We start from the raw sequence: 27,539 nt of genomic DNA, 5'->3' as shown, positions 1-27,539 counted from the left end.
TCACTTTGTTACTCACCATGCACCCGAACCAGGAACTCCTTATCATCATCTCCTGCTGGACTGTTGGCTAAGCAGCTGTATCTGCCTGTATCCTCCAGCTGAGTGTGAAAAAGTGGGAGTTAGTATGGGAACAGAGGAGAAGGATTGTGTTATCATGTGCAACATCTGGTGGGTGAATGGTGTCAGTGTTTTATAACAAAGCGTAAAAATATTAAATGAAATGATGCTGTATTATGAGGATTTCACCATAGTGGACTCAGGTGACTGACCTGTGCGGAGGCCACACGAAGCACCTCTCCTCCGCGGAGGAGGCGCAGGCTGTCTATCTGTGGGAGTGGGCGTCCATCTTTCAGCCAGGTCAGAGAGGGTGCAGGGATACCTGTAGCCTCACACTGGAGCTCCAGGACGTTATTAACCACCACGGATACTTCTGATGTTACACCAGATCCTTCAATGTGTGGAGGGTCTGACAATGACAGTGTAAACCAAGTGAAATTAATTTTTCCTGTGTCTTTGAATCAGAAATTGAAAGAGAGTCAGAAGTATAATCTTTCACTCACTAAGAACCTTCAGGTTGAAGTGACGGCTAGCTTGACCAGCAGTGTTGCTAGCTATGCAGGTGTAGCGTCCTGTGTCATTAACCTGGGCTTGGCTAATCTGTAAAGTGGTATTCAGGTTCAGGAGAATGATGTTGTGATCAGGGACTAGAGTCAGTCCGTCTTTGAGCCAGGAAGTGGTTGGAGTTGGTGTGCCATCAGCAATACACAGCAAAGAAGCCAAGTTTCCCTTGACTACAGTCACAGCTTCTGTGCTTCCTGTTCCATCCAAACCAGGAGGAACTGAAAAGATTCATTTAAGAGCTCATTTGTTTGTTTTTTTTTAATCAGTTTCACAGGGGATCTCCCATAGTATGCATTAATAGACTCACCATGAACCTGCATGTTGTAATGTCTGTTGTCCACCCCCGCCCTGTTTGATGCAACACAGGTGTAGCTTCCACCATCAGACGCCTGGATTCGTGTGATCCTGACACATTTAAAGTTACAATGTCTCACTAAAAATTTACCAACTATTTGTTTTCTGAAGAAAAACAGTATTTTGGGGGTAGATAACAGTATTGTTAGCATTATAGATTAATATGTAAATGTGCCAATTTCCACTTGATATTTATTTGTAGTTGCATGGTTGTCAAGGTGGGAAAAGCAGATTAATAGAAGTCTAATATATTTTCAATAAAGAAGTTTTAAGATAATATCTCGTGGCAGAGTTAACAATATTTGCTATTTCACATAACAAATATGAATGTGTTACACCACAACTTTCAGTTATGGCAAGACTCTCCTCTTCATTTTCCCTGTCCACTGACCTACCGGAGCACCTGTCCAGCTGAGAGGAGCTGTATGTTGGAGGAGACTGGCAGAGGCAGACCATTCCTCAGCCAGTTCAGCTGCGGCAGCGGAGATCCAGTAGCAACACACTCAATGTTGACAGAACTGTCCAGAACTGTGGTCAGGTCCGAAGCAGCCTCATTGTTGCCAAGTATAAAAGGGGGTACTGTGTTGGCAAATGGAAAGTAATGTCAGTAAAAGGGAAACAACTTAGTCATGTCATCAACAAGAATGAACAAGATATCGTCTTTACTGGATGCTACAAGTGGTGTGAATTTGAAAAATGAAATAAACCCACCATATACATTCAGATTAAAAATCCTTCCCTCTTCTCCAGCTGCATTGGTGGCCACACAGGTGTATTTTCCACTGTCTGCAGGGTTAGCTCGGATCACAGTGAGTGTGCTGCCATCAGGGCTGACCCTGAGTATGAATATACCAAACATCCCTTATCCGAAACACAATTCAAGTAATGTTTTAAAATATTAATATATCATATCAATATTAAAGGTCAATTTCCGGAGGCAGATTGTGGGGATGTTATGTCATCTATATCTAGTTGACAATTACATACCTTTGCCTTTTTAATGCTATTTATCTAGGCTGGCAGAATCCAAAATTCCAACTTTTCTCACTTTGCTTTAGTAGCACAAATTTCTGTACCTGAGGCCTTCGTTTCCCACGTTGATGACCTTCCCATCCTTCAGCCACTGGATGATTGGAGTAGGGGTACCCTGAGCTTCACAGACCAGCTCAATGCTTTTATTTAGCAGGACTCCCATCTCATTGGGCATCTCAGATCCAGAGATACTAGGTGGGACTAATAGCGAATTCTTGGTTAGCAGAAATCCAGTTGATGATGGTAGAAATGTTTGGGTTGTCATGATAAATGGATTTAGATTATCCAGTTAGTTAAAATACGATTACAATACTGTGTAATCGTAAAGATGTTAACCTTTTTTCTACAATAGATTGAGACTTACAGTAAAGATGTGCATGTACCTTGTATGGTGAGGTGATAGCTCTTGTGTGCTTTTCCCTCCACATTGGAGGCAACACATGTGAATGTGCCACTGTCAGAAAGCTGCAACCGAGCAATCTGAAGTTTACTGCCCCCTGAGAAGATGTGCATCTCCAAAGAGTCTGAGTTCTCTATGAAGGAAACGTGAAGTTAATTTATTTTTACAAGATGACAATGACAAAGCCACTGTACCGAATTCCTCTTCTCAAACCACGTAATACCATGTGATTTATTCTTATTTTTGTTTGTTCCCATTTGGTAAAAGTCAACTGGTATTTTGATTATAAAATAACAATGAATCTCTTTTCTCAGGAGGACATTCACGATAACAAACATGCTTCTGCTGTTTATGTGTTTGCAAACACCTTAAAGTCTATCAACTGTAAACTATATTAAACCTGTGGTAGTATCTTAAAAATTCTGAATATGTCTCTGGCCTCTGATTTCTTTCTTGTCAGTTTTAAACAGTGTTAAGTGACTATAGATCAATCTCCAAACTGTCTTTTATATCTAAGGATCTGGAGAAAGTCATCTCTGCACAGTTGATATAATTCATGAATGATAACAGCTTCCAGTCTGGTTGTAGAGCTCTTCACAGTACAGAGACAGCTCTTATTAAAGTAACCATTTATCAGTTACTGAGTAAAGATAGAGGATACTCCTTGATTTTGGTTATTTCACAGTCCATCACAACATTCTCTGCATTGTTTAGAATCATGGGTTGGAATTATGGATTCGGCTCTTAGCTTATTACACCTATTTCTCTCTAACAGAAACTTTTTAGATACTCTGAGTAACTTTGCCTCCTCAACGGCTCAGCTGACTTGTGACGTACCATAGGACTCTCAGTGCTTGGCTCCTTTCTGTTCTCTGTTTACATCCTACCGCTTTTCCAGCTTATTCTACCCCATAATGTACTCTACCATTTTTATGCAGATGACACGAAGCTGTACATGACAATACAATCCACAGATCCAAGAGGCCTAATCTTTGTATGGATGTCTCAAAGTGTCCTTAAATTCAATAATGATATGCGTGAAGTTATTCTGTTTGATTCCCTAAATTCTGTCCATCCTATTAGTTCTAATCTTGGCAGTATTTAAAAAACCATCACAAGAATCTAGTGTTAATATTTTGTTCTAACCTCTGTTTTGATGTTCAAAACAAACATATTTTTCAGTTTTGATTTTTCCAGCTCAAGACCAACTTAAAAATCAGGACATTCCTTTCAGCTGCTCACATACAAAAAGTTATGCATACGATTATCTACTCTTGCCTTGACAACTGTGATTCCCTTTATTCAGATATCATTTAGGGCTTCCTCTGTCGCCTTCAGTTGATTCAAAATGCTGCAGCTCGGCTAATTACCAGGACCAGAGGCATGAACACATCACTCCTGCTCTTGTCTCCCTGCACTAGCTCAGTTATATTTTGTCTTGATTTTAAAATCTTATTGCTCCACTTCAGATCTTTAAATGACTTTGCCCACAATTACACCTCAGACCAGGTATGTGCCCTCCTTACCATTAGGATACACAGACAGTGCCCTGCTAACACTTCAAAAATCACATTTCGTGACAAAGAGAGATTGGGCCTCTCACATTAGAGCCTCTATCTTATGGAACTCTTTGCCCAATAAACTCAGGCACATGAAGAGTTGAGCTACCTTCAAATCCCTTCCTGAAACTTTTTGAATCTTTTTGAAAATTCCTTTGGCAACGATACATTTATCACACATCCAGCCTAACTCAAGAAAAGTGCTATACAGATAAATATTTAAAAAAAACATAATTATTATCATTATTACAAGGGCCTACCTATGGCGCGTCCATTTTTCAACCAAGTGAGACTGGGTGGAGGGATTCCAGTAGCATCACAGGCAAAAGAAACTGGGTTACTGATGGTTTCCACAACCCTCTCCACTGCTGGACCATCGATACTGGGAGGAACTACAGAAGGAGAAATCTCTTTAATGCTACTCTTCATATTGAAATGTTTGCTCCAAAGCATGTTTTTTTTAATGAATTTTCAGATGTAAAAATAATTTTTTTTATCATATTCTACCATGGATGTTCAAGTGGAAGTTCTTGTCCACTTGTCCAGCAACATTGGTGGCCAAGCAAACATACTGTCCTGTATCAGATACCTGCAAAAAAGATTAAACATAATACGTTTCTTTTATCTGCAAGTTCTTGGAAACCACAACAAACAACATGATATCTCGCACCTCGGAGCCTCTAATCTCAAGGATCCGCCCCTCTGCCAGAATGCGCAGGTTGGCTGATTCGGTCACCACTCTGCCATTCTTGTACCAGGTGATGGTGGGGGGAGGGATGGCATTGGATTCACACTCCAGAGTTATTGATTTGCCAACCAGCACATTAACCACCACAGGAGAGTCTCCGCTATTACCTCGGATACTGGGAGGAACTGCAAAGCAGAGAAAAGATTAACATTAGTCACTAATAAAAAAAAAAAGGCCTAAAAGTCAGAAGCTTATGGTACATTAGAAACAATAAAGATGTGAACTCACCAAATACAGTGAGATAGATATGTTTGTAAGCCTCCCCTGCTGCATTCATGGCCACACAGCTGTACTTCCCCCCATCTGATACTTTTGCTTTAAGAATCTGTAAAGTACGACCACCTGAAGACACAAATGAAAAAAATACAATCAGAATCTAAAGTAATCGACTGTTGTTGTTTCATCTGGGTAATTTTTCAACATCATGCTAACATTTACCATCTTTTTAATGTAAACCAGCCTCACTGGTTGCCACCTGCTTCCTGAAGCCTAAAACTGAATTTTTAAAATGTGACCCTAAAACAGCTCCTATCAGTACCTGGCATGATGAGTGAATTAGTGTTAGCCCGGATGGGCCCCCTGTCATTTAGCCAGCTCAGTGAGGGAGGAGGGAAGCCAGAAGCTTCACAAGAGAGAGACACAAAGTTGTTCACCACCACCGTCACATTTTCCGGACTAACACCGATAATGGTGGGAGGTACTGCAAGGCAGAAAAAAAGCAGAATTCAATATAGCGAATAACGTCTTTCTAATTATCTTGGAAGCAGAAAAACAGAAGATTTTGTCTCCTTCATTATACTGACATGATTCCACATGTCCAAAAAGGCAGATCAACTCCTCAAATTTAACAAAAAAAGGTATTCCAGTATGTTTTCAAATAACTCACCATGAACATTAAGATTAAAGTGTTTCTCTGCACTTCCAGCCACATTGTCAGCCACACACACATAGCGCCCTGTGTCAGATACCTGAGCAGTCAACACCTGATGGAGGAAATACTGCATGATAAGCAAAAATATAAATCTACACCGTCTTACTTGTTATCAATTTAGCAATGTTAACCGCAGATACCATGTTCACAGATAATACATATATAAGTGAATTTTGAAAACATTAAATATCTTGACTGAAAGCTGTAATAGCTTACAAAAACTAAGTTTTTCACACAAAGGATTTTCTCTTGTGAGAGGTGATAATAAAGGTAGGTCAAACGTTTTTATGAAAGAATTTGTGCTCATTCGAAAATAAAGTGATGAAGGGATGATATACTTACTGTTTGTAACAATAACCTAAATAATTTAATGCATGTTTTCTTATTTCACTCATATTAAAGGATGACAAATTGCCAAAAACAATCAGTATTAGCAAATGGCTATCAGCCAAAACATTAGTCTTAATGACAGTATTGGTATCAGCCCACAATTTCATAATCCGTTCATCTCTGAAACGAAACTGAATCGACAGTTAAAATAAAAAACAAAGGAAAACAAAGGAAAAAAAAGCACCTATCCAAAATGCAATGGACCACAAAAGTCTAACATTGCAGGTTGCATTTATGGCAGGGTTCTGTGTCCTGTCAACTAAACAAATTCTACATTCAAGTTTTTTTTTTTTATTAGATATTTTACTCAAGTATTGGAATTTCTACATGAAGTCTTGATGGTTTGATAGTGTTGTACCTGTTGTATCGCTGAAACCCATCTAATCTGTCTGCGTTTCCTGGTTGTTACCTGAAGTGTTCGTCCATTGGACATAATTCTATGTGGCTCCTGAGAGCTGAGTAACTGGCTGTCCTTGAACCAGGTGATCTTGGGGGTGGGGTTTCCATCCACATGGCAATCCATTTGGGTAGTTTTGTTGACCAGGACGGTGACTTCATCAGGCATGTCGCTGTCTGTTCCACGTATGGTCGGAGGTACTAGTGCAGGATAGATATACAATATCATAAGTGGCTCAGTTTAAAAAGACTTTACCCCCCAGTACTGTTAAACTCATCAAAAACTCACATAGGACTCTAACATCATACTGGATGGAGTCTTCCCCTGCTTCATTGATGGCCACACAAGTGTACCTGCCGGAGTCTTCAGTCTGGGCTCGGGGAATCTGTAACACTCGCCCCCCTGAGAATAAAACAATAAGAATGGTTATGAACTTATTTTCTGTCTTGTTTCCTATCTTTCTCACTGTTTTTTCATCTGTCTCACCTGGCAGGATTAAAACTTTGTCATTAGAGGTTAACAGTTGTCCATCTTTGTACCAGGTGAGTGTCGGAGGGGGTACGGCGTTTGTCTCACAGTACAGAGAGATGGGGTTGTTAAGTATTACATCTCGAGCATCCCCTCCAAACCCTGTGGGAAATGTGGCATCACCAACTCCACCAGGTCTCTTGAAATGAGGTGGAACTGAAAAGAGTGGAAAATATTTTAACCGCACAATTTTTTAAAACCTGTTGTTGTTATTGTTAAAACCCTTTTGTTTTGAGGGTTGAAACACAGTAACGCAAATGCTTCTGGATTCATCCCTGAGAATATATTGTCTGCAGTTATTGGTGTTAGTCTCAGTTAACCCGTGAGCATCAGTCAACCCAGTTCACCTTGTATATTTACATCAAAGTCCTTCTCATCCTCTCCAGCAATATTCGAGGCCACACAGGTGTAGCGGCCCGTGTCCGATACCTGCGCATGCTTGATCTGAACAATACGGCCATTGGCTGTGATGGACACGTGGTCATCAGTCTGCAGAATCTGTGGAAAAAAGAAGCCTTTTAAGAAGAATCTCCTACAGATATAAACAGCAAAATGAAGACAAATACTATTAACCTCTACCTGTCCATCTTTATACCACAGCAGTGCTGGGGAAGGAAAGGCCTGAGCTACACACTCCAGGGTCAGTGTACTGTTGATCTTGATCTTGACCTCTTTAGGGACCAGTCCCTCACCAGGAATATCATTCTTATTGATCTGTGGCGGAACTTGAGTAAAAAATATTTTTAAGTTAACACTGACTCAACATGTTTAATTCAAGTAAAAATGTAATTGTTAGAAATCTGATGACTTTTATGTATAGCCATGCTTTCATAGATGCAGAATTCTCACCATAAACCTTGACCTCATAGTGTTTCAGTGTCTCTCCAGCCTCATTTGTAGCCACACAGGTGTACCTTCCAGCATCTTCCTCTTTAGCATTCAGAATCTGCAGTGTTCGCCCACCTGTAAAGGCAAAGGTAAAAGATATACCACGCTATTCTAATTCTAATGTATAAAGTCTCTTTTCAGCACATGAGATCTCTAACCTGGCAAGACTCGGACATTGCGAGTGGATTCAAATAGAGTGCCATCTTTGAGCCAAGTGATCAGAGCAGGTGGGTAAGACTGAACTTCACACACCAGTGAGGTGGGGCTGCTCAGGGTTACCGTAACCTCCTCAGCGGAAATGTCAGGATCTGACCCAGCAATGGTGGGAGAAACTGGTAAATAAAAAGAGTAGGAACACACATCTGATGAGATTATGGCTATGACTGCATTTTTAAAAAAGTTGCTTGTTTCACTTATAAAATGTTTCCAGGAAGATAAAGTAGAGTTGTCTTTGTACCCAGGACATTGAGATTGAAATGGCGGCTGCGGTCTCCTGCACTGTTTGACGCCAGGCAGCTGTACCTGCCGGTGTCTGAAACTTGGGCTTCAGAGATTTGGAGAAAGCGGCCATGAGACAACACTTGGTGGCGCCTGTCAGGCAGCAAAAGTTGTCCATCCTTCAACCATTTAATCTCCGGTACAGGGTTACCTGGGAAATTATTAAAGGCAGTTAACAGAGACTAACTTAAAACAGAAGTGATCAAGACTTTTTTCATTAGGAGATTGTGTCATTTACCTGATGCCTCACAGGTAAGAGTGATGTTGTGTTTCTCCTTTACTTTAGTATCCACAACAGTTCCCTCCTCCACAATACTCGGTGGAACTGTCAATCAAATCAGTTAAATGGTTCTCATGGTCTTTCACTGATCATTGTATCTCTCTTTAAGTTTAATCTAAACAAACATCTGAATGAATGAATGCAAAGTGACTTAAATCTGGACATTTTGAAGTAATTCTAAGGAATAACATTAAAAACGACAATAATAGACATCTAGTGCTTCTTTACCAAGGATGTTGAGGTCAAAGTTCTTCCTTTCTTCTCCAGCGCTGTTAGAAACGACACAAGTGTACCTTCCAGCATCATCAACTGCAGCATGCAACAGACGAAGACTCCGACCACCTAAAGGTGAAATGGGTCGGTTGCAGTTATCTGAAAATATGTCCTTTTCCAAGAAGATGTAAACAATATCCAAAGCCTGGTGAGAGCACATTACCTCCCTCTATAGACAATGATCAATCAACACAAAGGATTGGCACATTTAATTGCACAGCAATTAAACGCTTACAAACAAGTTTAATTAGATTTAAAACCAATTGAGGCTTTGCTGTGCAAGGGCTCTTAAAAAAGTTCAGAGAAAATAAGGGACAAATACTAGTTCCAGTCAAACCCTCAATTCGTTTTTCTTGATGTGTTTTATGAGCTTTTGACATGACAATATCAGTATCTCTTCCTCCGTCAATACTCAAATGGTCGAACACAAACTGACCTGAGAGGATCCGTACTGAGCTAGTTGCCTTAACTGGCTGACCATCCTTTAGCCAGGAGACAACAGGAAGAGGGATACCGGAAGTTTCGCAGCTCAGAGCAACAGGATTCTTCACCACAACACTCACATTTTCTGGAAACTGCACCTGACCAATTATACTCGGTGGGACTGAATGATGAAAGACGAGTTGAAGGAAGGGAACTTCAGGTATTATTACTTAAATGAATAACAAAAATCAGCTAAAACAATCACAAATCCATACCATGCACACTGATGTCATGCTTGCTGTCTGCCTGTCCTGCCACATTAACAGCGATGCAGGTGTACCGTCCTGTGTCTGACACCTTAGCATCTTTAATCTGCAGCAATCTCCCCTCGTTTAGGATTTTTGCACCATGCTGGCCTGTGATGGGTCTACCATCCTTCAACCATGTGACTGCAGGTCTCGGAACGCCCTCTGCAGCACACTGTATGGTCACATCACTCCCCTTTGTCACCGTAACATCCTCATTGTCGCCTTCACTGCGTCTGATGGAAGGGCGAACTAAAGTGAGAAAAGACGGTGAGCTGTGTTTCATTCAAGTAACCAAAATAGCACAGCAAACTTTGGTAACTATACAGTGTTTCCAAATGATTACATGTTATATAGCTTTAAAATGTATAGATATACAGTATTTGCATAGTATATATATACTATATACATATAATCATGTTGTCAGTAATAATATATAAAGATCCAGTTCTTAAAGTAATCAACACCAAACCTAAAGTATTTGTTTCTCTTGTCAAAAGGAGGCATACCCTTAGTATTTGGTAAATACTTCTCAATTTTAGAGGACTGTTGCTTATCTGACTGTACCCTCTATATGTGTGTGTTACACATCACCTTGTGTAAAGGGAAAGATTCCCAATGTATCAATAGCAGGATTTTAGTGATTTCACTACCCTGCATCAGAGAAGATCTCTCTGACAGTACAGTTATCATTTGATTTTCTTTCCAGTGATAAAAACAATTAGGAAAATTAAATTAATTTGATCAGTAGATGATTAGATGTTGTATACGTACCATAAACCTGCAGGCTGTACTCCTTGGAGGTGGTGCCGGCTGCGCTGGAGGCTGTGCATGTGTAAGAGGCTGTATCTGTCCTCTCAGCACTGGAGATCTGCAGCTGACGGCCTCCTGATAAAACCCTTAACCGCTGATCTGACTTAAGCTCAGAACCTAAAACATGCAGAAAACACGGAGACAATTAAAGTGCTTCAATATCCTGTCCACATAGTATCTGTGCTGTGACTCTAACTTCTTGTCCCAATGTCTTTTACAAACGTGCACATTTACCATCCTTCCTCCATGTAAGGTTGGGAGGCGGTATGCCACTGGACTCACACACCAAAGTGATGAGACTTCCCTCAATCACTGTCCTAGGAGATGCCTCATCTGAGCCGTGGATACTGGGAGAAACTGCAAAGACAACATGACACCAAAAGGAGGCACTCAAATCCCATTAAGTCATTCTGGTAGATTTTACATTGAATTTACAGAGAGAAGCAGAAGTATTGATATGGTCTTAAAACCTAACTTTGTATCTAAATAATTCCTCCTTTGCCAGATCGATGCTCTTTTTTCACATCCAACACTTATTATAGAAAGAGTGGATGTGAATATAAATGTTACTGCAGAACATACAGTACATCCTGCCTCAGGTCAGTTGAAACACCACATACTATGGTCTCTGATGAGTTGGCAAACTCCACATAAAGCTGAAAATCAACAGTACATTTAACTGTTGCTTTGTCAAAATTAACTTCTAAGAATATGGTAATGACACACAAACTGTTATTGGTGAAAATTAAGATAAACTTACCCCACACATTGACGTTGTAGTTCTTCTCCGTCTTTCCAGCAACATTTGTGGCTTCACAAGTATATCTGCCCGCGTCCTGAACCTGGGCACTATCAACCTACCAATTAGATTCACAGAAAGTTGTTTAAGTTTAGGAAATAATGCACAAATATATCATCTCTGAAGTTAATGAAAAAAGAAGCAATGCCAAAAAGGAAACTGTCATCATTGAAATGGTTATTTATCATAGCGAGCACCACAAACTGCGTTTCTGATTGAAACGATTAACCTCTAACATACTCTACCTTGAGTAAACTTCCATCTGCAGATACAGTCAGACCAGGTTTGATAAAGAGGGGGCGACCATCTTTGCGCCAGGAGAGTGTAGGCGGAGGGACTGCATTGCTCTGGCAGTGCAGCTCCACTGGACGTCCAAGCATTACTGTTGCATTCACCTCCTCACCCTTGATGTTGGGTGGCACTGTGGCAGACATGAAGCCAAGTCACTGAAAATGTTTTGGTGATTGAATAAATTCTCAGACAAAATCACATCTATGGTGTGAACAATTCCCAATAATTCTAGGTGGATATTTTGATGCTCTTTAACGTTAGATGTAGGTTAATGTAAAAGTAAATCTGCTATGTCATGTTCTGTGCAGGCAACTCTTCAGATTACCTCATGAGTGAACCAAGAAATTGCTTCCTGAAATGCTCAGACACCTAGAATGTAATAACACCATGAAACCAGTTCTACATTTGCTTGTGAATTGGGGCAGCTTAATTTCCCAGATGTTTATCAGACCTAATCTCCCGAGAAATTGCTAAGAAGTAGTGAAATTTGAAATGACTCAGACAACAAAGACGCGTGTTGCTAGGATTTTTCACAACATGAATATCCTGTGCATCTGGCTTTTAAATGTTTGAGAATAAAGCAAACACCTGTGAGACTACAAAAGGGAAACCATTTGAGAGAAATTAGCTAACAACTGTGGAGCATCAACTTGTGAATAATCACATCTGTATTTTAACACAAGACAGAAATCCTTAGCCTTTTAATGTCCTCACTAAGAAAAAAAAGACAATGAGGAAAACGTTCTTTCCTTGGGGTAATAACAATAAGAATCAATGTTTTACACATGGTTGACATGTCACTTGATGAAATGGTGAGATAATCAAAATCTAAAAAAGTACTGGCATGACATGCACTTACTTTTAGCACTACATAAACCTAAACCAGGCGGAACAGACAGTTTAGGCAGTTTTAACCTCCACAAATGTAGTATGGCCGCTGAAAAGTGTGCTCTATCAGATTAAAGAACAAGACATTAAAGGACTAAAAACATCATCTAGTTCAACAGGCATTGTTCATCATTCTTACAAAGGACAGTCCACCTTTTTTCTGGCCTGGTCTAGTAAAAAACTTCAGATCTATTTCCATGACCTCATGTTAATTGGAAGACAAACCACAAGTCACTGTGGAAGGACAGAAACAGGCCATCTGCTCAGTATTTGGCCAGACACACGAAGCTGCTTAAAAATGGTAGCAATTAAGCCAAACAATCTAGAAATCTGCCTCTCTGAGGACAAGCTCGTTTCTCTTTTTAAACCAAATGTCATTATGCATACATTATTTATACGAGACATACATGGATAGACACAGACAAGCACAGAAAATACAATTCCTACATCTAAACTTCTTGTCTTTAATCAAGATCTGTTACATTAGGTTTGGTAAGACCTGTATAATAACATATTTGTCATCAAGCTCAGCCCCATGAGGGGATCTGACAAGGTTTACTGAACCCCAGTCAAACCATATTCCCTCCACATGAACATATTTTACTCAAGGCCTTTGTCAGTTGTATTAGGATTTGAATACATGTGTTTTTGTGTTTAGTCTGGAGCTCTGCTGAGAGACACAGTACAGACAGCTGTAATCATTTGTTAGTTTAAAAAAAAGACCCTAGAGACACGAACAGGAATATTTTCTCCAGAAGAGGGAATCAGTGCCTGCAAGAATCTGAATACCAATTTCAAGTTTATCTCGAAGCTGTCAAATGTTTAAAGATGTTTCTTAACAAACTGACTCTATTCTAATTTAGTGTGGCATCTTCTCAAGGTTTGAATCATGATGATGGAGAAAGCTATGTTATTGTTGGATTAAAAAGGGTTCTGTAAACCAGAAGTAAACAAAAAGAAGAATCTACTCCCAAATGTCAAAGCAGGGGTTAGGGGACTGAAACCCGCGATTACACACTTTGACTGAGACTAACACTTGAAATAAGCTCATTGTTTGTTGATGTTGTGGCAAGTTTGTTCAAATTATTTATTTGGGGAAATACTAATTGTTGTGCCTTTGTATAGTAAAAAAAAAGGGTTGTACAATTTGATTAAGTTTTTATGAAATGTACATTAAGAGCATTAAATAGCAAATTTTGCTGTGAATCTTAAAGAAGAAGAAGTTGAATAATTTCTAAGCTTAGTCCACTTTAAGTCAGCTTTAATCTAAATAATAATCACACACAACATCATAAAAGGCTGCTTTTACAGAATATTAACGTGTTTTTGTACAGTGAAGTTTCGTCCATACACGTATGTATGGACAACAACTGGCAAACAGAGACTTTCTCACCATAAACGCTCAGGCTGTACTCTCTCTGTTGTTCTCCTCCAGCGTTTACAGCCACACAGGTGTATCTTCCAGTATCACTAACCTGTGCACTGTTCAGAGACAGCACTCTACCACCAGACAACACCTGAGTGAAAGAGAGGAACTGGTCACAGGCCTGATCAGAGCAATCAGCGCACACACACACTCAAACAACACAGAGATGTAAAAAGAAAAAGTCACCTGCAGAAATATACAAAAACTAAAATATTCTATATATTACAATCTGGGGATACATTATGTCACATTTTGCACCATTAAAAACATGCATGTTTTTTTAGCCTACCTACATGATGATAGTGATAGAAGTTTTGATAACGTGTATCTATAAACTTGCTTTTGGTCTCATCAAAGTTGCACCAAAAAATGTTTGGATCAATCCTTGATTTAAAAAACAATGAATTGATCAATGAATTGATGGGCACCTGTATGCCATGTGAAACACTCGCCACAGGGCTGCCATCTTTTAACCATGTGAGACTGGGCATGGGAACACCAGAGGCTTCACACTCCAGCCTGGCAGCCTCATTCACCACGACTGTAACTGTACCACCTTGGCTGGAGATAATCGGAGGCACTGTAAGGCACAAGAATGAAAGACATTGGAGGTACCATTGTTTATTTATCATAACTGGATAAACGCAGCAAACATATGTTTCATGAATGTTTAAAAAACAACACCCACCAAACACCTGTAGGCTGTAAAGTATCTCTGCAGCTCCAGCCACGTTGACAGCGACACATTTATACATTCCAGCGTCAGACAGTTGTGCTCTCTCAATCTCCAGCACCTGGCCTTGCTTCAGCATTGACACACCAGCTGCACCGGTCAGAGGTCGGCCATCTTTGTACCAAGTGATAGCTGAGGCATTGGAGTTTTACATGAAGCATTAATTCATTTTAAAATGAATAAGAAAGACAGTAAAATAAATCATTGATTGAAAACTGGACATGATGAATAAAATGCTCTAATAAAGCAGCAATCTGCAGGTGTACTCTAATTGCAACCATAATCTATTTCAAGTTGTATTGAGTAGTCTTCAACTAGAGACAGAGGCCATTAACTTGTTTATTGAGGTGATCAGTTAATTGAGAAGTGGGTTGATTTTCACAAATTGCACAGTCTGTAATGTCACTGTTGCACCATTAAAGTAAAGCTGGGACTCTGTGTCAAATATAAATGAAATACAATGATTTACATATTTTACAGATAAATAGTTCATTCACTACAGAACATAAATGCACATCAAATGTTTATAGTGAGACATTGTAGCACTTTTAACAAGACGCACGGCTCCTCTTTTCTATGATCTAGATAGAAGACGCAACATCTCTGGTTTTCCAAGAAGATTTTAAATTTCAATTTGTCTGACCACAACAGCTCTCAGTCTGTTTTACACGAGTTGTGTACAAAGAATACAGCAGTGTTTCTGGGTTATGATCACATACTGCTTCTTGTTTGCAGGAAGAGCTTAAATTTGCATTTGCAGATGGCGAACTGTGTTCACAGACAGTGATTTTCTGAGCCCATGCAGACATATCTTTAACACGCATGTTTTTAATACAGCACCATTTGAGGGCCCGGAGATCATGTTATCTAATATTCATTTTTGGCTGTGTCCCTTGTGGATAGAGACGTCCTCAGATTCTCTTAATCTTTTGATGTTATTATCTACTGTAGATGATGAAATGTTCAAAGTCCTTGCAACTTTACGAATCTGAAATTGCTCCTGACTTTTTTGCAGATTCCTAAACCTCTGCCCAGCTTTACCCATGAGACACTTTGCCTCTCTAAAGTGCTTTTTCATACCCAAACATGTTACTGACCTGTTGCAACATGTTCCCCCAGCTTCTTCTTTGTATCACTTACTTTTCCAGTCTTTCGTTGTTCCCATCGCAACTTTTTTAAAACAATTTGCTGCCATCAAATTGAAGATGAGCTAACATTTTCAGCTTTTGATGTGTTTTGTGTTCTATTGCCATTAAACATTGTTTTATGAGTAGTCTTACCAGGCAATGGGCTGCCTGTGGCCTTGCACTCAAGCTCAGTGGGAAAGCCTGACAAAATGGTCTGGTTGATGATCTCTCCAGAGAAGGCGATTATAGGAGGCTCTGAGAGACACATACAGTATTACATGGAAGTACAACAATTTATTACATGATATTCACAAATCTCCACCTAGTCTCTTGATAACACAAAGGAGAGAGACTAAAGATGTACCACGGAAGCCAAAAGATGAGTGAAGCAAGGGACACATGTTGAGAAATTGTGTGGTGTTTCTGTGAATTACCATGGACACTGAGTTGAATATGCTGTTGAGCTTCACCAGCTGCATTGGTGGCCAGGCAGGTGTATCTCCCTGAATCTTCAAGTCTCGCCTCTGTGATCTTGAGAGTTCTGCCTGCCGACTGCAGCTTTGGTAGTTATAGGTACAGACACACAGAACACTGAGAGTTACTTATCAAAAATTAAACTTGTTCATCTGACACACATCACTCTGAAGGTGACAGGAAGGAGTGAATACTACCTCTTTCAGACAATTTACATCTCAGAGGATACTGACTGACCTATCACCATATCCTACATACAAAATACAAGTTTTTGCCCTCTAACAGATGAAACCACCGATGATAAAAGCTCTTTTGTGCTTTCCTCTATTAAACTTTTAAACAAATCTGAGTGAAGCTGAGTGAATCTTTTCATGTTTTTTTTTTGTTTTTTTAAATCATTGGGCAGCTCCGCAATATGTGTTATTTAGCTCAACAAAAATGTATGACACTGGGAACTTTATGCAATCTATCATTATGATAAACTTCTGCTGCAAATGTCAAGGCATCTATTGACGCAGCATTTAAGCCCAAGACAAATTTCCCTAAAGGGGAAAATATGGGATATTGTATTATATATATACTTTGTACAGTATCATATTGTATGAGTCATGCTGTATTGTTTGTATAGTATAATTAAGAAATGTATAACTGTCTGGTAACAGTTTAATTCCACAAATATGAAATTGCCTGTGACAGACTAACTGAAATTAGTAACACAATCTTCACCTTGATGTTTTGCTGCTTAAAAACACCACATCAATGTCAATGTCCAACGATAAAAAAAATATAAAAGAAACGGTCCATCAAAAGATATAATGTATACAATGTATACAGTGTCCGAAAACTGCAGCCAGTGCTAAATTACCTTCAACCTACATTCTATCTGATGGCCAGCAGGGGACTCTTGGTTGCAAAAAGAAGTCAGTTTGCAGTTTGTATGACGCTAAGTTTGTGAATCATAGTCCCAGTATGAATGGATCACATAATAACGTACAACATGCTTTGGATTGGACACAATGTGATTGGGAAGATCTATTCAAAGGAAACATCAAAAAGTAAACTATTTTCTTCTAGTTTGACAACTGGGCCTGTTGTGCCAGGTTTTTTTAACAGATTACCATTAAAAATAACAGACTGAATTAAAGAAACCCCTTGAAATAAAGTGTTACTACTATTTTCATTGCATGTCTGGGGCAAATATGTGCACATATGCCTGCAGATCTACATGCCTTACCGATATGTCTTTTTTAAAATCAAGAACTGTCGATCAGGAACCAACCTTAAGGTGCTCCTTTGTTGTGTCAACTGGTCGGCCATCTTTAAGCCAGGTGATACTTGGTGGAGGGATGCCACTAGAGAAGCAATCCAAACTGATAGAATTGTGAAGAATCACTGAACGTTCAGCAGGACCAGTCGTACGGATAGATGGAGGAACTGCAGAGGTGCAGAAAATATACTTATTTTTGTAAAAACATTTAACAACTGTAAATGTGGAAAAAAGCAGAACATCAAAATGGCAAAAAGATATGTTTACCAAAAGTGGAAGATTTCCTGCAGCTTATATTTAGAGTAAATGTTACTTAGATTAAACTCACAGCATATGCAAAATTATCGAGAATGTTCTTTTTACTTCTAGTACTTTTATTTCTTACTTTGGACTACCACACTGAAGTCCCTCTTGTGGTCTCCAGCCTCATTGGTGGCCACACACTGGAAACGAGCTGTGTCAGAGACCTGAGCGCGGGAAACAACCAGCCGTCGTCCGCTGGCTGCAATACGCAACCCTTCACCTTGTCTGACTGGTTTTCCATTTTTATACCACCTGGAGAGAGTTTAGTTTTTACACTGACTTTGTGTGCACTCACATGTTTATTTATGATTTTGCACGAGACGGGTGTGTTACATGATGACAGGTGCAGGCGTTCCAGTGGCGTGACACTCCAGCTCCAAGGGGTTGTTGATTATAACGGTGCTGTCTGTTACATCTTCAGTTCCATCAATGAAAGGGGGAACTAGGAGTGAAAAAAATCTAAGTGACATTTGGAAGTGTTTCTACAACCCATAAGATTAGATAAAAATGATAAAGAGGTAAGAGAATATCGTCTGGGTTCAGTTCTGGATTAAAGTCAGATATGCACTGCCACAGTAAAGCAGCAGGTGTTGGTTTCCCATGTGGAATGCACAGATGGCAGAATCGGCGTAGCATGGAGAACATATGTTAAGTGTGAGTTGTCGTGGCCGAGTGGTTAAGGCGATGGATTAGAAATCCATTGGGGTCTCCCCGCGCAGGTTCGAATCCTGCCGACAACGGCATATCTCTTTTCAGCTGTCAAGCAGTTAAAGACCAAACTAAACAACATGTCCTGCAGTTATTTTAAGTAATGCTATGCCATTCATACAACCAGCTGTACAATAATTAATAAAAGCAGACTGCGTACACCTTGAAAACATAAAGGTTTGTCTAATGTTCGCTAAAAACAAAACAATGAAACATAGCTGTGTTTATCTGCTTTAGAAGGTTTTTTTGTGCTGTATCTCCTTATGCCAAATCAATACAGTATTTTTTGCCTCCTTACCTAAAACTTTGACATCATATTTGACCTCTTTCTCCCCTGCGATGCTTGTGGCCACACAAATGTAGTTTCCTGAGTCTGAGATGGTGGCTGATAGGATTTCTATTTTCCTCCCCTGGTTGAGCACACGGACACTTTCCCCATCCCGCACAGGGACTCCGTCTTTCAGCCAGGTGAGTGAAGGTGGAGGATGCCCTGCCGCCTCACACTCCAGGATTAGAGGTTTAGCAAGGACCACTTTCCTCTCAGTGGGCCCTTTATCCCCCCCTGCAATGGTAGGAGGCACTGTGGGAAATTCATGGGAAGAAAGAAAAAATGTACCTGTAAAATCTCTGTGGACTTCTCTGTTTGATAGTTATCTTATTTATTTCTAATGCTCAAGGCTTTCATCAGTAAACATCATATAAAATTGCTTTATGCATTAATGGAACCAACTCTGGTTCCATTTAATTCTTTCCAAAAATGTTTTTATCATATTGTCTGCCAAATATTCACAGCTGCTTAAACTCATTCTTAACTGCTGCAAAAGTCCTTATGCTTCCTAAGTAAACCCACATTCCCTAAAGCTCCATTTCAAATAATAATAAGCTTCAGAGCTTAATAACGGACAACAGAAAGGCCACAAGGACAGTGAGAGTCTTATATTAAAATAAATAATCCTTTATTATAGATTTTCACAACCACAATAGTAAGGTAGGTTTCTTAAAGTTTTAGGTAACCCAATTCAGGTGTACATGTTAATGTATTATTAACCACTTGCATTAATAGTACCGTTTCATACAGTTTTGTAATGCTTTCTTATTTTCATGTACAAGTTCTCTGTCATTTATGCATTTGGCAGACACTTATTTGTTTTCCCCAGTTGACAAAGATCCATAATGAACCTGGTCTCTGCTGAAACCCGGGATTGAACCAGGGACCTTCAGATCTTCATTCTGAGGCTTTGTTTATTTTACTTATTTAATATTATTTATTTATTCACATAATTATAATATTGGAATTTAATCTGAGCTAAGAAAATCAATCAATTGCAAATAAGGCTTCTTTTTACAACTGATTCACTTCTTTATTTCCCGTTTTAAATGTAATTCAATTAACAAAATAAAGAAGAAATAATAATCTAACTAAAATCTGATATATTGACAGCTGTGGTCTGAAACACTAAACTGTGCTGCTGCGTATCTTTGCAATGATGCGCTCATAATATACTATACATAATACTGATTTTTAGACTTTTTTGTGCAAAGAATAAAAAATAAATAAATAAATAAAAGCTGACACATGGCACATTTCATCTGTTTAACAAATGTTAGGTATCAGACTTACGATAGACGTCCAGCTCATAGCTCTTCTCAGCGCTCCCAGCCACACTGGTCACCTTGCAGGTGTACTGCCCAGCATCAGAAGCCTGCGCCCGAGGGATCTTTAGGTAGTGGCCTCGCTCTACATACTGAGCCTTTCGACTTGACAGGATGGCCTCTCCTTTTTGGTACCAGGTGATGGTGGGGAGTGGCACCCCACGTGCCTCACACTCCAGTGTTACCATCGTGTCCAGCAGTGCTGTCACCTCTGTGGTTAGGTTTCCTCCTTTGATGGAAGGGGGAACTGAAACAACATCGCAAATAAAAAGAGCAGGCAGTTAAGAGTAGGCTTTGCACATATTACCTTAACTGCTTATCTTGTGCCCAAATACTCACTCACCATAGACACTAAGGTTGAAGTCCTTGAACTGTTTTCCAGCTGCATTCATGACACTACACTGGTAGCGGGCCTGGTCGCCCAGACGAGCACTTTTTATCCTCAAAACCTGACCCCTGTTAGTGACCTCTAGATTGTGGTCACCAAGAAACACAAGCCTGGAAAGAAATAAGAGTGAGACGGATTGGAATTATTGAACGAAGAATGTTTAGTTTTTATTTAATGTCTTAATATATGAAAACACTTACTTTCTGTCCTTGTACCAGTGGATTGTGGGAAAGGGTGATCCTTGCACTTTGCACTCTAAGGTGACCTCTTGTTTGAGAATCGCTGAAACATCTTGAGGAGAGCCTGAACCTAGAATTGTTGGTGGGACTGGGGGAAAGACATTTGCTTTGTCATACATCAAATGTCATACATCTAAGAAGCTGCAACTAGTTATGCTAATAAGAAACAGGTCAGTAAAATGACCTGATATAAAAAGAGCGCCTTAGAAAAGCAGAGTCCCTCGGAAGTATAAATGGACTAAGGTTTAGCCATCTGAGAAAATAAACTACGAATTAAATTAATTAGTTAACTATTAAGAGAAAATAAACTACTAATCTACTAATTGTCTGTGAACACAGTTCACCGTGCCATCCACAAGTTGTAGATATGATCTCTTATGTCTTCTGTCTTTTGGTGTGTTTCAGATCTTTCGCAGCAGATTTTTAAAATCTACTTATTTACATATTTTGGAGCAGAGTATAAAGCTATAACCTGTTTGAAATGAGATAACTGCACACTGTCTTTACTCACCAACTACATCCAAGAAAAAGTATTTCTCTGTGCTGCCTGCAATGTTGATGGCTTTACAGCTGTAGCTGCCTGCGTCCGTGGTTTCTGCCTTCAGTAGTCTCAGGGTTTTTCCCATATCAAGAATCTGGATGCTGTTACTGGCAGCTACCTGTTAATCAATACAAATACTTTAATCAAACACAACACCATAACTGAAAGTTAAGAAAATGCTGCCGGACAGTAATTATTGGACAGATTGTAAGACATCAAGATATTAGTATCTCAACCAAAAAAAGCTGCAAGACTTAGAAACATAGCAATAGTCCACACAAAGATTTATTCAGAACATGTGAAATGTATAAAAAAACGTGACAAGCATTCTATTGTATCGCAGAGCCAAAAACATTCAGATAGCCAATCATCTCAAATTAGATTATCCATCATTAGGAGATTAAGGTACATGCTCTGATTTTCCCATCAGAGTCTGGCAGGAAAAATTAATGCAGCAGCCAAATCAGCAAAAGGCAGCCAACTAAAGAGGATGTTACAGCAAAGTGAGCGCTAACGCCCTCCTCTTGCATCAGTTAATCATTTTCATGCTGTCATTCAAGCTTGTTGGGTGCTGGAACCAAGGCTGGTCTTGACTGCACGCATTTATACATAATGGATAAACATTAAAGTCTGCTTTCTTGGATGGCACACCCTGCAATCAGAGCTTGTTTGGTTTTCACGAGGGCTTTCATTAACAAATGGAAGGAGAGGGCATTGTAATTTCTCTTTTCTTTTAAACATGTAAAAACAGTGTGATCCGATCCTTTTGTAGGACTCACTAGAGGTTGAGTGTAAGTTATGTAAATAATTGGGCTGAGTTACTTACTGACTCAGAATGAGTATTTCATTTTGTATTAACTTTTAAGAAAAACAGCATTTTAACATTTTATACAAACACAAAAATGAAACAGAAACTGTATTAGCAGCTTTTTCAGTTCAGTGACATTACACGTACAGGAGACCCATCTTTGTACCAGGTGATGACAGGGGTTGGACTTCCTGTGACGTCACACACCAAGCTGACGGGCTGGCTCAGGACCACTGACAGGTTGCCTGACATGTCACTGTCATGGAAATCTGGAGGTACTGTGGAGGCATCACAGGTGATCATGATATGATAAAGATGTGTGAGAAAGTAATACTGTACCAGAGAGGCACTGGTTTGTCAGCAAAAGAGTTAATAAACAGATCAATCACCATTGACTTTGAGTTGGTACTTTCTCTCAGTGGATCCAGCATCATTGGCAGCAGTACAAACATACTCCCCGTTATCCAGAGGTGAAACAGAGGCAAGAATCAGCAGTGTACCGTCCTCAAGGATGGACACACCAGGCTCACTACCCGTCAGTTCCTGGCCGTTACGCAACCAACGAATCACTGGCTTAGGAAGACCTGAAAGAAAGATGAGGACAGGAAGCATAATCTATTCAGTAACTTACAATTAATTCTCATCTTCAGTATGATTTATATTTATTTATATATTTAATTTATTTTTTTCTATTTTTATAGCTGATAGAGAGGCAATCTATTTCTAAAATATGCAACAGTTGTATCTTTCTTCGTGGTGAAACTCCCAACTTGACCTCGTATCTCAACCAACTTACTTAAAAATATTTTTAAGTAAAATCTAACATCTTTTAAATTAGGCCAAAAGATACAACTGAAGGAAAGCCAAACAATTCTTTTAAGAAGTAAGTAACCAGGAAAAGCTGAATTGCACTTGATTGCTTAATGCAAAACATTAATGCAGCACTTTGTCTAACTAGATGTTTGTTTCAAACAAATGTAAGTTCCAAAATTATGGCAGGATCAATGATTTCTTTAGCGACATCGAAAAGCAGGAGAAGAAAGTCCAGCACCTTTTGCAGGGCAGGGGAAGGCGATGCGCTGGTTTGCAACTCTCTCCTGCAGAGGGCTGTTGAAGGGGGGCTCCAGAACTTCAACGACAGGGGGCACTGAATAAAAAGGAAAAAAAAACATGCAAACAGATGGAATCAAGGACAAAAGCAGACTTCAAATACATACTTTGAAATACAATGAAGCATATGCAAGAAATTTAGAAAAAGACCTCTTTTAAAAATTGCACAGCATTGTATCGGTTGTAATTTAAACTGAAAGTACAGAACAGTCTTATCTTAACATTTGTAAGATGTTTGACACTGACATTCACTACTGACACCTAGAGACTTGATGAGTTGTTAGGGTCCCTATCACATAGATAACAACACACTCAGTAGTGTAATGATTCAATTCCTGGCTGTCTGGGCCTTTACTTTGCTCTCTTTCCCCATGTTTGTGTTTATGTATATCTGGTGTCACAGGTTAAAAAACTAAATAAACAGATATACATAACTCATAACATATTTACACACAGATGTAATGAACTCTGTACACATCTGAAGCCAACCTTGGACTTGAAGATTAACTTGAGCCTCGTCTCTGCCTGCAGAGTTGGTGGCTGTGCAAGTGTACGTTCCCTCATCATCCAGTCCCACAGTCCTCAGTGCCAGGCTGCCGTCAGGTGACACCGGATAACTTTTCCCTTCCTTAGTCCAGGTGAGTGTTGGCTTTGGGATTCCTCTCACCACACAGGGTAGCTCCACTGGGTGACCCACCTGTATCTTCATTACTTTGGGACCAGGCTGAATTCTAGGAGGTACTGCAGGAGGGATGACAACATTTTCCAGAAGTAGAATTAGTTTTAAAAAAAAAAAAACATTAAATGAATACCACAAACGGCATATTCAGCCACCCAATTTGATCAAAATCTGTGCATTTCACATCATGTGATCTTCTGGTAACATCTAAAAGTATTACATGTACCGTATTTTCTGCACTATAAGGCTCACCTGATTATAAAACGCACCCTCAATTATGGGGTCCATTTCTGTACTTAACCCATACATAAGGAGCACCTGATTATAAGGCGTACGTATTACCTAATGTTCTCTGATTGGTTTATCGCTGCCAGCACACGTAGTGTATGTATTACGTCCCTGTGTCAGCGTAAAATAGTTCCACAGTCAAGGACAACGTCGTTTTTATACTTATAAACTTATAAACAACACATCAGTCTGCATCACCCATCTCAGACTGAAGAACTCACTGGGACATTATGGGCAAAAGCATTAATGATGGCACGATTAAATCGCTAAGTACGAGCTCCATACAATCTTCGCCCCATTCAGAGTGAATGGCTGTGATCTGCCTGGTGCTGGATTCACACCGAACGCAAAGCGAGCGACGGAAGTGGCCAGTTGCCATTCATTTCCAATGTAGGAGAGCAAAGAGGCGCGGCAAAAGTGAACTCGTCGCTCCCCGCGGTAAATTCAAAATGGCGGTATGCGTGACAGATTTTGGAATCCGGTGCACACATAAAGCGCACCGGATTATATGGTGCACAGCCGTTTTTTGTGAAAATTTAAGGCTTTTAGGTGCTCCTTATGGTGCGGAAAATACAGTATACAGTAGATTTAAAAATAGAAATTTAAAAACAATATATTATGATATCATTGTTTACTCTTTATTAAGGTCTTTTAAACTTACCCAAAACACTCAGCTCAGTCAATAAAGTCATGTTACCAGCAATATTAGAGGCAACACAAACGTAAAGCCCACTGTCTGAAACTCTGGTCTCTAAGATCTTCATAGATCCAGAGGGAAGCTGGGTATGCCTGGGATGGACAAATACACATACTTATTGTACAAACACAAAATCAGACAGCAACTGAACTTTAATGTGGAAGCCTGGGTAACAATTATGCCTGCCATACTGCCAAATAGAGAAAAGCACACTCACCCACTAATCATTTCCTCTCATTGACTGATTTGGTTATTACCGTAAACATATGCTGCAGTAATTCTTACCAATTCACCATCAACCATAATTACAGTTACTGTGGCAGTCACACAGTAAATACAACAGATCACAGAGTGAAGCATGATCTCAGTCATCTCAGAAAACCACAGACTATCCCCTGAGGTCATGAAAGAATGACAGACACAGAGGTCTTTTAGTCTGTTTAAATGACAAAACTAATTGTTAGAAGGGCTAGCTCCATAACTGGAATAAAGACTGCTTCGTAAAAATGTTCTGCCAGGAAATTAAGCTGGAAGACAATCAAGGTTTTTTTTTCTTCTTTTGCCCATAATAACAAGTTTTATAACTTGCTTGATCAAAAAATGTTGCTGCTTTGAACCGGCAGGTGTGCTAAAATATTCAAATATCCACTTAATTAAATACACAAAATTAACTGGCAACTTTGGTTTTCTTTGATCTTAACTGGGTTCTGCCATCAAAACAACTTGAGGCCTTTTTTTTGTCTAATCGTTTTTTTTTTAGTTTAATAGTCTTTTCATACGACTCTAAACACGAAAAGACATTATCCCATTATTTTCCGACATAAGACTTCAGCTGCTCAGCTTGACAGTTTGAGGTATCCTCTCTCATATTCTTTTGTTTCATTATGCAGCAAATATTTTCAGAGTGACAAGTCTGAACTGCGGGCAGCCTCATTCAGCCCCTGGCTTTTTAAAAAAGCCGTGCTGTGTATAACATGCACAGTGTGGTTTGGCATTGTCTTGCTGAAATAAACAAGGTCTTTGTTTTTATTTAATTTTTTCTTTGTATGGATAAGCTTCATCTTTTATTTGTGGATGCAGATAACCTGTGATCTCTATTTTCAGAGGCATTACTGAGCCCATGCAGTTATTCCACGATATAGAATCATGGGTTTTTAACACGGCTTTACCTGTAGTTTTTGTACTATTCTCAGAAACACGAAAAAAAGAAGAAAATTAAATGAATATACACAGTGTACAAGACCAAGCTCAGCTCTGTGCATGTGTTCAGTATTAATTGTGTTTTACCTGGGAGAGAAAGGGGAGATGAGATGCTTCTCTTTGGCCCAGCTAATGGTGGGAGGTGGGACACTGTGGACATCACATGGCAAAACAGTATCCTCCCCTTCAATCACTGACATTTTCACTGGTTCTGTTGAGCCTCCAGCACCACCAGCACTGGGCCGAGGTCGTACTGGACATGCAAACAGAGACACAGATTTAATTTGATTCCAAGTAATTCATTTTGGGATATGTTTACATCTGTGATCTTCATCACGTTGTTTTATGATGCAGATCTGCTGTTTGCAACCTCAAAGACGCAAGTTTAAAAAAAAAAAAATGCACAAAAGGAATTGTATGAAGTCATAAATTATTACATGACAACACAAGCAGATGGCATTTTATTGTAGCTGGTGATTTCAACTGTGTAAAAACAGACCTAGATTAGAGACTATGTCTGCAATGAAAGCAAAACTAAATCTTTCATTTGGTTACGTAAGCTTGTGTTGTGTAATAACAAATAAATTGTATTTTAAATCTTGAATGAACACGTTCCATCACATAACACATGTTGTCCATTACAGACAAAAAAGCCAGCTGTTATAGCAAGGGATGCAAAGATTATCAAGCAGAATAATTTGACAGTAAAAGTAATCAAAAACAATGAACAAAATATTTTTATTACATTTAAAGTGAACAAAAAACTGCAAGTCTTAGTCATTTACAGCATGTGCTGAAAAACACATGCTACTTTAGAACATATTTTAAAACTTGTTTAACTGAATTCTCAGTTTCAGTGATAACTTACTGAAGTGACATTCAACATTTCGCCCTTTTATTTTTCTAAAGATTTCATTCAGTACGTAACTGATGAGAGGTTACCATATACTGTGAGCTGAACCTTTCTGGATGCATAGCCAGCAGCATTGGTAGCTGTGCAGACAAACTCTCCAGTCTCGTTTCCAGAAGGAGAAGTGATGAGAAGGCTGCCATCAGAATTCAAAGAGAAGGATGGACCACCCAAGTTCAGCAGCTCCCCACCCTACACCAGGGAAAGGGTAGTGGCCATAGTTTATTTCACTTAGTCAGCTTTATTAACACTTGACATGATGCCCGGGAGGGCTTAAATTATAGTCTGATTTTCATGCACGCTGTTAAATAAAAATGATGTGAATGAAACATTAATATTTTTCAATCAAACAACCAAAACACAAACCAAATGGTAAGTTAATGCAGGATTGTGTCATAGCTGGCCTGTCTTTTTGGCTCTGATGTGACTAATCTGACTTGACTGATGTTAAAGAGAACAGCAAAAGAATCAGAGAGAAAAAGAGAGAATCACATCTGCAGAGCTAGTGCAGAATTTAGCAGGGTCTTGTTTCATATATCCCTGTTGCCCTGTTCACTTTAACAGCAAAGC

At 39.4% G+C, this 27,539-nt stretch overlaps 1 protein-coding gene and 1 non-coding gene across 2 annotated transcripts in view; one reads left to right on the top strand and one right to left on the bottom strand.

Moving 5' to 3' along the window:
• The window catches only part of hmcn1 (hemicentin 1), an 85,593-nt gene that overhangs the window by 17,498 nt on the left and 40,556 nt on the right, over positions 1–27,539 (bottom strand). Inside the window, exons 21-70 of the mRNA XM_072389137.1 lie at positions 27,002–27,161; positions 26,147–26,312; positions 24,824–24,951; positions 23,685–23,936; positions 23,137–23,232; positions 22,475–22,669; positions 22,233–22,363; positions 21,248–21,395; positions 20,698–20,824; positions 20,453–20,607; positions 20,078–20,356; positions 18,755–19,036; positions 18,082–18,190; positions 17,831–18,000; positions 17,458–17,612; positions 16,139–16,262; positions 15,858–15,959; positions 14,533–14,709; positions 14,273–14,424; positions 13,812–13,935; positions 11,485–11,660; positions 11,201–11,297; positions 10,675–10,797; positions 10,402–10,557; positions 9,598–9,879; positions 9,336–9,503; positions 8,855–8,968; positions 8,585–8,671; positions 8,306–8,497; positions 8,007–8,180; positions 7,810–7,923; positions 7,540–7,685; positions 7,308–7,458; positions 6,919–7,116; positions 6,721–6,834; positions 6,445–6,632; positions 5,601–5,697; positions 5,253–5,414; positions 4,943–5,056; positions 4,637–4,839; positions 4,474–4,555; positions 4,227–4,358; positions 2,391–2,540; positions 2,052–2,208; positions 1,687–1,811; positions 1,371–1,554; positions 929–1,026; positions 561–839; positions 270–466; positions 17–98 (exon numbers count right to left, since the gene is read on the bottom strand). Coding sequence (XP_072245238.1) covers positions 17–98; positions 270–466; positions 561–839; positions 929–1,026; positions 1,371–1,554; positions 1,687–1,811; positions 2,052–2,208; positions 2,391–2,540; positions 4,227–4,358; positions 4,474–4,555; positions 4,637–4,839; positions 4,943–5,056; positions 5,253–5,414; positions 5,601–5,697; positions 6,445–6,632; positions 6,721–6,834; positions 6,919–7,116; positions 7,308–7,458; positions 7,540–7,685; positions 7,810–7,923; positions 8,007–8,180; positions 8,306–8,497; positions 8,585–8,671; positions 8,855–8,968; positions 9,336–9,503; positions 9,598–9,879; positions 10,402–10,557; positions 10,675–10,797; positions 11,201–11,297; positions 11,485–11,660; positions 13,812–13,935; positions 14,273–14,424; positions 14,533–14,709; positions 15,858–15,959; positions 16,139–16,262; positions 17,458–17,612; positions 17,831–18,000; positions 18,082–18,190; positions 18,755–19,036; positions 20,078–20,356; positions 20,453–20,607; positions 20,698–20,824; positions 21,248–21,395; positions 22,233–22,363; positions 22,475–22,669; positions 23,137–23,232; positions 23,685–23,936; positions 24,824–24,951; positions 26,147–26,312; positions 27,002–27,161 — 7,774 coding nt within the window. The remainder of the gene's footprint in view (positions 1–16; positions 99–269; positions 467–560; positions 840–928; positions 1,027–1,370; positions 1,555–1,686; positions 1,812–2,051; positions 2,209–2,390; positions 2,541–4,226; positions 4,359–4,473; positions 4,556–4,636; positions 4,840–4,942; positions 5,057–5,252; positions 5,415–5,600; positions 5,698–6,444; positions 6,633–6,720; positions 6,835–6,918; positions 7,117–7,307; positions 7,459–7,539; positions 7,686–7,809; positions 7,924–8,006; positions 8,181–8,305; positions 8,498–8,584; positions 8,672–8,854; positions 8,969–9,335; positions 9,504–9,597; positions 9,880–10,401; positions 10,558–10,674; positions 10,798–11,200; positions 11,298–11,484; positions 11,661–13,811; positions 13,936–14,272; positions 14,425–14,532; positions 14,710–15,857; positions 15,960–16,138; positions 16,263–17,457; positions 17,613–17,830; positions 18,001–18,081; positions 18,191–18,754; positions 19,037–20,077; positions 20,357–20,452; positions 20,608–20,697; positions 20,825–21,247; positions 21,396–22,232; positions 22,364–22,474; positions 22,670–23,136; positions 23,233–23,684; positions 23,937–24,823; positions 24,952–26,146; positions 26,313–27,001; positions 27,162–27,539) is intronic.
• Positions 18,407–18,488, top strand: trnas-aga (transfer RNA serine (anticodon AGA)). The gene has a single exon. It is a non-coding gene; the product is annotated as a tRNA-Ser (tRNA).

Source organism: Leuresthes tenuis, unplaced genomic scaffold (genome assembly GCF_036924035.1).
Source record: "Leuresthes tenuis unplaced genomic scaffold, fLeuTen1.0.hap1 SCAF_7, whole genome shotgun sequence".
NCBI classification, from domain to species: Eukaryota; Metazoa; Chordata; class Actinopteri; order Atheriniformes; family Atherinopsidae; genus Leuresthes; species Leuresthes tenuis.
Note: the sequence above shows the minus strand (reverse complement) of the source record. Positions and strands in the feature narration are given on the sequence as shown.